The sequence below is a fragment of the Urocampus carinirostris genome, chromosome 6 (assembly GCF_059441175.1).
Source record: "Urocampus carinirostris isolate Australia breed hairy pipefish chromosome 6, RoL_Ucar_1.0, whole genome shotgun sequence".
In the NCBI taxonomy this organism is placed as follows: Eukaryota; Metazoa; Chordata; class Actinopteri; order Syngnathiformes; family Syngnathidae; genus Urocampus; species Urocampus carinirostris.
The window spans coordinates 14,540,053-14,551,574 of NC_142354.1; the positions used below are offsets into that span (position 1 = coordinate 14,540,053).

Consider the following 11,522-nt stretch of genomic DNA (forward strand, 5'->3'; position numbering starts at 1 on the left):
ATTTTAAAAGGTATATTCATTTTTGGATTCCTACCGCAAAAACTGGTTGGAAAAAAACATGACTTCCCTCTGTGGATGATTAGTAAAGAAAATTCCTTAAATCCGAGAGTGTGTGTCTTGATTGAAGTATGAACTATAAAAAAGGTGAAAACAAGTCCAAAAGACATCCAGTGTTAAAAGGGTTTCTGCTTCCCTTTTTACCATCACCGAAAAAAAAACCTACATTCCATTAACACAAATACTCCTAATGTGGGTTGAATGAGGAAGGAATCAAACATGATTGAGCATGTGCACGCCACACACGCAAAAAAAAAAAATCTTCAATGAGGTTGAACACAGAAACGTAAAGCAGATGTTTTAACACATACAAAACTACACAGTCTGGTTTTGTAACTTTTAATTTTTGGGGATCTATTGCTTATAAACTGAAGCATATTCACAGAGTCCTGACATTAGCATCAGATATCTTACGTTCCGGGTTTGTTCTTTGGTTCTAATGTATAATCGAGTAGTCAAACGTATAAGTGTTGGAAAAAAATTAAGGATTCTACTCCACAGATTTCCCCTATAGCAGGTTCTTTTACAAGATAATCCGCACAACTGTAGATGCTTGTTCACATCTGTAGACGTTGCCAGATAAAATCCATAGCTAGAGAAAGAACTAAAACCAAAGAAAGAGGCGCCACCTGTGGCCTGGTGCTGTATTACAGACTGATACAATTTATGAATTCATGTTTGGGAGGATAACTTTTTGGTTCTATAGCCACTAGCTATTAATTGTGGTCAGTTTTATGATCAGTTTAATTTGTTATGCAAAGTAGTAGCCAGCTATCGCAGTTAGCTGGTAGCTCAGTAAATCCTGATATTTTTGCTAAGACCCTTACCCTGCTTGTTTATTAATTAACCCATTGCTAGCTACCAGATTTAGTTTCATACTCAGAGAACGTTGCTTGTCTTATTAGCCAGTAGCCGGCTATCGTGCATAGCTTTACCATCAGTAGACTAAGTGTTACACTGATCAGTGTTTGGTTTGGTTGGCTATCACAATAAGCTGTAAGTTCAGTATATTTTGATATGTTTGTTATGACCATCTACCAGATTGTATATCAATTAGCAAGTATAGTGGTACCTATACTCATAAATGTCTCTTCATACAAAAGTTTTAGGTTATAAAATGCCTGAACGTAAAAATATTGCCACTAGTTACAAAGGCATTTCAAGATACAAAGTCAAAAATACAGTACAGTACGCACTGCTATTAGCCTCTTTCAGAGTTTCCTGAACGTGAACCAACTGGCTATCACTTCAAATCTGCCTGGCAACCCAGTGCACATGTGTTCTCCCAGCATGCTCTTTGTGTTACCGTCACAGTTCAGAGTTAAGAGAAGAGTAGGAGGTATTCCGGCAAGATAGCAGGGAGGAGGACGTAGCCATCAATCAATCAGCCCAAATTAAAGACATTTTAGCAAAATTCCAAGAATTTGGGGAAAGGAATCACCTGGAAAAAGTGTTGACAAGTCGGCCTATCGCTACATATGCCTAGCGCACTGGATCAGTTTTTTTTGTAATTTTCAATTTTTTGCCTCCATTTTTATTAAACTAAGACGTATTTTGTCACATTCTTGACATTAGCATCAGATATCATACGTTTCCCTTTTTATTTTTATTTCAATTTATAATCAAGTATTTTATTGTTTAATAATTGTCAGAAATTAAAGGTTTCTACTTCACTGCTTCTCAGATTTTGCCTACCATGGGTTCTTTTGGGAACTTGACCCCCATAATAAACGAGTATTTGCTGTTTTTGTGTTTTTGATTCTACAGCTCCTTGATTTAGCTTCTGCCAGCTAACAGAACTTTGATTGTTTTATTATCCATTAGTCGGCTATCTTGCTTAATTACCCTTGGAGTTTCTTATTCAGGTTATTCATTTAGTAGCTGGCTAACATAATCAGCAAAACACAGAAACGTGAACCAGATGTGTAAATCGTACAAAACTTAAAACGTTTGTTTTCAACTTTAGATTTTCGGGATCCAACGTTAATAAACTGGAGCACATTTCATTACAGTCTTGCCATTAGCATCAGATATCTTACGGTCCCCGACTTAAGCCGCTGCCAACGGTTTCCCCAACCCCGATGAAAACCACATGACTCGGATTAAAGCCATAATTCTTTAAACTGCTTTGCATCACGCTACAAAAGTGTGAACGTTCCCAACAGGGGCCCCCAAAAACAAAAAACGTGATGAACGGGAATCAGGTTCCTCCGTATGATCGGAAGTTCACCTCCGATTTGGTTCCACGTGGCGATCTGGCCCTCAGGACACGTTTTCTTGGCAGTGAGAAGGAACCATCTGCTGTGCTTCAACCCTCCCGTTATGAGTAGCAGCATGTTTAGCAGATTTCCAGCTCGCCGTTTATCATTTTGCTTTACTTTCAAAAGGGGCCAACGATTTTAGTGAAGAATTTCTCAGCCGCATCGGCATCGTTGCGATTTTATTTTGCTGCTGTCAAAACATAACAGCTGATAAACACGTGCAAAACTGCAAATATCGTCATGTAAAATCTCTCCAGGATTGCAACCCCCCACTTAGTATTTAAAGACCTTGAGAGAGCAGTGCTTCCAGTTAATGATTGTCCATTGAGGGGAAAGTGTGCACTGACACTGCGGAGTCTTATCGCTACTGACCACAAAACCACTACAAGAGTATCTGCACGGCTGACATTAATAAAGATCAGTTTGTCTTTTAAAGGGACATATCTCTTTTTTTACCCTTTCTCTCTTTGGTAAATGATTAGCAAAAGACTAACAGCAGTAGAAATGGGTTTGTAAAGAAAAAAGTCATTTAATTCATACATAACATGATTAAAATACACTGAGCAAAATCTGGATCAGAAATAGTACTTTATTATCAGGCTATAAGGTTTAATGTGCGCTCGACAGTCCGTAAAATACAATAAAATTCAATGATAATGATACATAACTGTCCTGGACTATAAGGCCCAGCTAAGAATCTAGAATCACAAGAGGGCACTCGAAGACCACTCCGTATATTTCTCAAAGGCAGAACAGTTACAGGTTATGGTAAGTAGATTTGATAACATAACTTCCAAATCTGACTTAATCAAGTACTTGATACTGAGGAAAAGCTGCTAGCCACAGCCTTGTGGATTATAGCGCAACCAATATTGCTAATATCGGTTAGTAGTTAGTATAAGGCTTTCGTTCATGGTCAGGGTATGTTGATTGTGCCACAGGCTCTGGCTAGCAGATTTGGTATCGTAGCCTCTAAATCGGACTTAATCAAGTACTTGATACTTAAGCAAAGCGCCTAGCCAACGCCTGTGGCATATAAGACATTCAACATTATTACTAACGGTCAGTAGCTAGTAGCCGAATACTGTGGTTAGCTTTATGGTCTGGGAATGTCAATTGCGCTACAAGCCACACACCGTGGAAACCGAATTTGTTATCATAACCTCCAAATCGAACTTATGTACTTTTAAGAAATTCAAAAACAAAAGACACAAAATCTTATTACTTTTCCTTGTGTGTGTGTGTGTGTGTATATGTGTGTGTGTGTGTTACACGTTTTAGCAGTAGCTTAACTCCTCTTAGAATAATACGCTGGGTCAAGATTAGCATCCAAGCTCCACTTTAATCCAAAACAGAGTAAAATTGAAACACACCATAAAAATACAGAAAGTGTGACACCACACCTCAAACGATCAACAAAAAACAAGAAGCATTTAGCACTTTCAATGAAATACATACAAAATATCTGTTGTCAAAACTATATCTTTAGAATCTGGTGTGTCAATGAGAACATTTAAACTAGAGGTGGGCAACCCGGTCCTTGAGGGCTGCATGCTCTGCATATTTTTGGAGGTTTCTCTTCTTCAATTCAGGTGATACAGGTTAGCAGCTCGTAATGATCCTGGTGATTAGAAGAAGAGAAACTTCCAAAAACACGCAGAACATGCGGCCCTTGAAGACCGGGTTGCCCAACTCTGACTTAACAGACTGAACCAATATTATGATATCACATACTGTCTGGGAGTCTCCTTCAAAATAAAAACGGAAAACAAACAAAGTAAGCATCACATAAACTTTTAGTGGGGGGAGAGGACTGAAGTAGATGAGACGATTAACTCAACATCGTTGATTCTCTCTTTTTAGCATCGAACGCTTCACATTGCCATAGCAACAAGACCAGGCTCTTTTTAGGCATGCCCACAGCCAAACCAGAGTCCCACCAGTTACATTCCGGATAAAGAACACAATACATTGGTGATTAATCAAGTATCGGTTCAAGTAGCTTTCTTCAAAACCGCCTATCATGATACCATTGGTTTGGTCCTTCAAGATAAGCAAAGAACAACCGAGATCCATCATGTACATGTCTCAGACCAAGCCACCGTAGAGTTGTAGAAGTAGTCGCCTTTAACTGGGTTCATGTAAGCTGACAAATCGTTTTTTGGGGGTGCAAGATGGCAACGATCTCACCAAGTATTTCTTCTTATACAGGATCCATAAACTCCTGGTCTATATCAGAGCATAAAATGTATTTCACCTCTGTTCCAATTTGTTTATTGATAGTGTCAGCCAAAACGGGTATACGGCAATCCAGCCCGGGAACTTGGCAACCTAAAGGGCTTTCAGCTGTCGTACGGGTCCCAGCTTGACAAGAGGTTCTAAAATGCAATGGTTATCAATGAGAATGTAGTAAGTGACCTTCTGATTGAGGGGGAAGCAGATTTCTGCTTAGGTGATAAAACGTATCACATGGCGGGCGTATGTTCCCACCACAGGGGGCAAGAAGGCCTATCCAGATTTCTTGTTGGTCAAATTCAGTCAACTTTTCCTGGGGGCAAAACACTAAATAGATGCGAAGATCAACTCAACACCGGTGCTTCACTCTCTTCTCAGCATCAAACGCTTCACATTGCCTTCCCAACGAGACCAGTCTCTTCTCAGGCACGCCCACAGCCAAACCAGAGTCCCACCAGTTATATTCCGGCGAAAGAACGCAAGACGGTCGGTGATTAATCAAGTATCGGTTCAAGTAGCTCTCTTCGAGACCGACAGCCGTGATACTGTTGGCTTGGTCTTTCAAGATTAGCAAAGAGCAACCGAGAGCCATCCGGTACACGTCCCGGACCAACCCGCCGTAGAACTCGGATGTGTAGTAGTAGTCGCCTTCACCCGGGTTCACGTAAGCTGAAGAGTCTTCGTTTTTTTCGTAAGGAAGCACATCCCTGGGTTTTCCGTAGAGTTCAGGGTGCAAGGTAGCAACCAGGTCACCAAGTATTTCTTCTTCTACAGGAGCTGTAAATTCCTGGTCTATATCTGTACAGAAAATGTATTCCACCTCCGTTCCGATGAGGTTTTTGATGGTGTCTGCCAGAATGGGCATACGGCGATAGACTAACTTGTCCCAGCCTGGAAACTCGGCAACCTGAAGAGCTTTCAGCTGTCGTCCGGGTCCTAGCTTCATGGGAGGTTCCAGAATTCGAGGGTTATCGATTAGGATGTAGTAATTGACGATTTGATTTGGGAAGAAGTATATTTCTGCCGAGGAGATGAAACGTCTCACGTGGTGGGCGTATGGTCCCACCACGAGGGTAAGAAGGCCTATCCGGATTTCTTTTTGGTCAAATTCAGTCCTTCGCCTGATGGAGTTGCGGTCGTCACCCCAGACCAAAGGGGCTCCCCAGGGGGTCTCCACTGGGGTTTGCACGGCGAGGTTGTTGCTCTCCAATTCTGTCTTTTCTTCTCCCTTGGCCAGTTCTATGGAGCGAAAGTAAGGATGAGGGGATTTGACGTTGCTGGCATTTTTGCGCCCGTGAAGAAAGTCTGAAGAAAGTAAATTTAACAGAGTTGAAATTTAAATATTTTGAGTCAACAGATAAACAAGAGACACATGTACATGCATTCACAATTGTCCACTTAGTTATTATCAGTAAAATGACAAAAAAAACTTGTTTGATCAAAACATTAAATACTAATAAATACATCTGCTAAATAATGTCAACACTAAGTACGTGAATATTCCCAAAATATGGAAATTGTAATGGCGCCTTGTCTACTGTAGCTCAATTCTGATCACTCTCCATTAATGTTGTACTCATCAAAAATGTGTTACCTTATTAGCTATTAGCCAGCTACATAGTTATCTTGATGTTCACTTCGTGTTGTGTCTTTGGTTATCAAGTAGTAATCAGCTACCATAATTAACATCTACCTCTCTAAATGTTGTTTTTTATTATTAGCCAGCTATAATAATTTGTGTTATAGTTGGTAGGCTAAGCATTGCTTGTACAGGACAGTCATTAGCAGTAAGCCAGTTAATTGTTAGCTTCATGTTCACAAAATGTTGATTGTCAGCCATTAGCTGGCTATTGCGGTTACAAAAGTCTCATTGCACATTTCAAAAATATAAATTAATGAATATTATTTTAAAAAATGGATAAAGATTATAGTCAGGAGGCCCAGCGTTGCTTGTATATAGTCATTAGCAAATAGTCGGCTAACAGTTAGCAAAAAGCTCACAAAACGTTGTCGTTAGCCATTAGCTGGCTATTGTGATTACAAAAACAGTCTAGTAGCACATTTTTAGAAAAAAAAAAATCTATAATTATATCAATAAAGAAATTTGATATATTTTATGATTGGCAGGCTGGGCGTTGTTTTAAAGTCATCAGCAAGTAGGAGGCTAACAGAGCTAGGCTCAAGCTCACAAAATGTTGATTGTTTTGTTTCCTTAGTCGGCTATTGTGGTTAAAAAAACAAGTCCAAGAGCACATTTAAAAAAATATCAAAATCCATATTAGTAAATAAATTTTATATCGATTAGTCGGTAGGCTGGTTGTTGTTTGTATAGTAACGAGCAAGTCACTAGATAACAGAATGAGCTTTATACTCACAAAATCTTGATTATTTTGTCATAGCTATTAGCTGGCTATAATACTTACAAAAACAGCCGAGTAGCACGTTTTTAGAAAACAGATACACATATATTATGAAATAAGTTTAATATAGATTATAGTTTGTATGTTGCACATTGCTTGTATAGTCATTAGTAGCCGGCTAACCGAGCTAGCTTCAAGCTCACAAAACGTACATTGTTTCATTATTGGTCTTTAGCCGACTAGTCTAAAGCACAATTTTTGAAAAAAGATCTATATTGAAAAATAAATTTGTCATGGATTACATACTGTATCTGCTTCTTAGTAATAAACAACGATTAGAAAGAAAATTGAGAAAAAAAAGGAAAAAAATATTTATCACCAAATTGTATAACCTGCAGTGAGATATTTATGTTTGTTTTAAAAATGGTTTATTGTTGTTTATGATGTTTACGAATCGCACTATTACGTAAATAATTTATCAAGAAAAATAGGGGTGAGAAAATAAGATTTCTCATCTTTCTGCAAATTTTCATTGGACACATTTATAGTTTTTTACATTCTTTCATTTTCCGAACCTCTTTATTGTCATGATTACTGATGTGACTAAGCTTTGCCCACTCTTTCAGCGCCATCTGCCACGGGTTCTGACTGGCTCCCGATTAGTATTCGAACCCAGTCCCGTCCGTCCCCTTTTGTCAGTCCATCTGCGAACCTCAATAAATACTAGGCAAGCCTTTTTCACCCATGACTTCCACCTGTCCCGTTTTTTGCTCCCGTCTGTCCCCGGCTTCGACCCGTTTTTGATCCTGACCACGTCTGCTCTCCCGACCCGGCTTCCGACCTCTCTTTGTCCCCGACTACGTCTTCTCTCCTTTTCTGGCTTACGACTCGCTTTCGACCCCGACCACGTTTTTGCTCTCCTGTCCCGGCTACCGACCCGCTTTTTCCATCCCCGACACCGCCATCGCTCGCCACGGAAAATCCACTTCCACGTTCGGAGCATTATCCGAGTACCAGAGCCAACAACGGATTGCGGGCGCAGCCCTTTCTCTTCCTTCCAATAAAAACTTGTGAGAAACGCAACGCAAGTGGGTCCTGTCTCCGTTTTAGTCCGGACATTTATCCTAACTAAGGTTTTTTTAGTTTTTTAAATTTAAATATTATATATATATATATATATATATATATATATATATTGCAGAATTTAAGACCAAAAATGACCTAGAAATGTCAGATTTTCATGACTACAGTGCGGCACGATTTATTTTTGGACATGTTGTTATTAAAAATGAGTGTTTTTGATTATAAAGCGCCTTTGAGCGCAGCAAACTTACATACGATGAAGGACAGGAGAAGACAGTAGAGAAGCAGTTGAATCCCTGACAGTCTGCTCGCTCCTGTTTTGAAAATAAACACATACATGACTGGAGATTTTGCAAACTAAGTGCAGGGAAAGAACCACAGTTGCATTGTCGCTCACTTTGGTCAGCAGTGGAATGAAAAGAATGTTAGTGCTCCCTACGGAAATGATAATTAAAAAAACATACACGACTTATGCTCATATCCTCATATAATCTCATACGCAGTGGACCCCTGGGATATGGCGACCCCGCCTTATGATTTTTTTGTGAAAATTACATCTGTAAGGTGCCTATCTGCTTTTGGTTGCATCATGAAAATGCCGACATAATATTGGCTGAATAACCTCCCATGATGCCTTTCTTTCTTTTTCATTCAGTAAGAATATTGTGTGCTTAGCAAGTCGACGATACAAAACTGCTTTTTTTGTACTGTATTTTTACGTTAAGTGTTCGAAAATGTTATGCTAAAGGGAGAAGCAAAAACGTAACCATGGCTTTCGGAAAAAGGTGTTCTAATATAGCATAAGGAGACAAATCCTTCAATTTTAAGCACTTAATTGACATTAATACAGTACACCTCGGGATACAGTGTCTTCACCTTACAATGTTTTCACTCTACAGCCTGGGAGAAGATGTTTTTTGACCTCCCTTTATGGCATTTTACCCATTACATCACATTAAGAACAAATTATTATGCCTGCTCAAAACATTGTAGCGTTCGTGCATATTATTGTGCAAGTCACATTTCTTAGATGCCCGTCGGTGAAAATGTTGACATACTATTGGTTGAACTACCTCCCACAATGCCTTTTTTTTCATTCAGTGAGAATATCGTCTGCTTTGTAAAGACTTAGCAAGTCGACGATACGATACTAAATTTTTTGGTTCTGTTTTATGCTAAATGGAGACGCAAAAACGTAACCATGAAAGCATAGCTTTCGGAAAATGGTGTTCTAATGTAGAATAAGGAGACAAATCCTTCGATTTTAAGCACTTAATAGACATTAATACAGTACACCTCCGGGATACAGTGTCAAAGCCAGGAGAGAAAGCTTACCACGTGTTGTTAGTCATCATGTTATTCATATTTAGTTTCTTTTGTCTTTTATTAGCATATTTGGTATTGGAGTAATCCAAAAGTAATTGAAAGTAATCCAGTAAAGGAACCCTACCCAACCCTGCATTTTACCCATCATATCACATTAAGAACAAATTATCATGCGTGCTCAAAAACATTGTAGCGTTTGTGCATATTATTGTGCAAGTCACGTTTCTAAGATGCCTGTCGGCTTTTGGTCGCATCATGAAAATGTTGACACACCATTGGTTGAACTACCTCCCACAATGCCTTTTTTTCATTCTGTGAGAATATCATGTGCGTTGTAAAGACTTAGCGAGTCGACGATACGATACAGAATTTTTTTGGTACAGTTTTTATACTCTAGGTGTTAGAAAATGTTATGCTAAAGGGAGAAGCAAAAACGTAACCATGAAAGCATAGCTTTCGGAAAATGGTGTTCTAATGTAGCATAAGGAGACAAATCCTTCAATTTTACACTTTCACTTAAAAGACATTAATACAGTACACCTCCGGGATACAGTGTCTTCACCTTACAATGTTTTCACTCTACAGCCTGGGAGAAGATGTTTTTTGACCCCTCTTTATGGCATTTTACCAGGGTTGGGTAGGGTTACTTTAACTGGATTACTTTCATTTACTTTTGGATTACTCCAATACCAAATATGCTAATAAAAGACAAAAGAAACTAAATATGAATAAAATTACTCAATTTTGTGCAGGCTTGAAATACATGGAACGGCAAAAATGATAGGATCAAAGCCAGGAGAGAAAGCTTACCACGTGTTGTGAGTCATAGTCAGATATGCTATTAGCTGAACTACCTCCCACAATGTCTTTCTTTTCATTCCCTTTAGAACTTGATGTTCTTCAGACAAAGCCAGCAATACAATACTATAGTTTTTGTACTATATTTATTAGCTATGGCCTCAAAGCTTGCATTAACGCTAAAGAGAGAAGAAAATTAGGGATTGAGCTTGAGCACCCCCTTAAAACGGACTGGTTAAACCCATGGGTCGTACTCTGGGGTTCTACAGTACTCGTTTTGCAAACGACTTTTTTTTGTATTGTTTTTTTCGTTTTGAGCGCTGCAAACTTAAATTAAGTGCAGACGTGTCTTTGGGTAAAACAATTGACCGTGCACGTGGCTTTGCATGAATCAAAATCTTTGACATGTTTCCAGTGTATTTTTCGTGCAAGAAGCGAATCGGATTCGGAACCGTGCCGATTGCTAAAATCGTGCTAAAAACAAAACACAAGTTGTACAGACCTCTTGCTGTCTTGCAGAACGGGAACAGCGCCATGCTGTGACCCAAACTGGGATAAACACGCAAACGAGTCACCTAAAAATACTTGGTACAGTAAATAGAAATGTTTGGTTTTGGGTTGTTTTCTGTTTCTTTTTCCTTTTCTTAGCCTAACTATCCCCTCAGCCCCCTGTTTTAACACTCTCCACCCCTTTTTACTCCCGAAGACTCAGTTTCCATTTCTGAAGTGAAAACAATGAAACCAGATGGATGTGGAATTTGAACACTGGAAAAAAAAAAAGGAAAAAAAAAACCTTCAGTTTAAACGGCACTACTGTTATGTTTTCATATGGCCGCTAGATGGCAGAATATACTTGTATTTGTGTTACTAACAAACAACCGATATCACAAGCTACATAAAAAATAAACCAAATGACTAACATGATGGAAATTTTGATTCGTCATAAGTAAAAACGATTTTTAATCAATATTTTTGTAAAGACAACAATTGTTATGTGTTAATTTGTCCTATATTTGATTTCAAGGGATATAGTTATCATTTTCTTACTCCATTGTGCGTGTAAATATTCTACTTTCAAGATACTTTTCAAGACAAAGAAAATATTCATGCAAAATAGCATTTGTCTCACCCAACTCTCTCACTATCATTTTCTCTCTCTATCACCTCTCTCTCTTTCTACCTATCTCTTTGTCTCTCTCTCTCTCTCTCTCTCTCTCTCTCTCTCTCTCTCTCTCTCTCTCTCTCTCTCTCTCTCTCTCTCTCTCTCTCTCTCTCTCTATATATATATATATATATATATATATATATATATATATATATATATATCTTATTTTATTTACCCTCTTTTTATCTCTCTCACCCTCCCTACCTGTACCTCTCCTGTTCTCACTTTCTACCTTTC

General features: G+C 38.7%; 1 protein-coding gene and 1 pseudogene across 1 annotated transcript; both read right to left on the reverse strand.

Moving 5' to 3' along the window:
- Window positions 1-4,149: 4,149 nt before the first annotated feature.
- LOC148363897 (globoside alpha-1,3-N-acetylgalactosaminyltransferase 1-like) lies at window positions 4,150-4,875 on the reverse strand (annotated as a pseudogene).
- On the reverse strand, window positions 4,389-10,780 carry LOC148363898 (globoside alpha-1,3-N-acetylgalactosaminyltransferase 1-like). Its single transcript, XM_088337116.1, has 3 exons — window positions 10,623-10,780; window positions 8,248-8,310; window positions 4,389-5,858 (listed from the first exon to the last, which is right to left on the reverse strand). Exons 1-3 carry the CDS (start codon window positions 10,654-10,656, stop codon window positions 4,903-4,905), a joined length of 1,053 nt encoding a protein of 350 aa, XP_088193242.1. The 5' UTR covers window positions 10,657-10,780; the 3' UTR covers window positions 4,389-4,902.
- Between the last annotated feature and the right edge of the window lie 742 nt (window positions 10,781-11,522).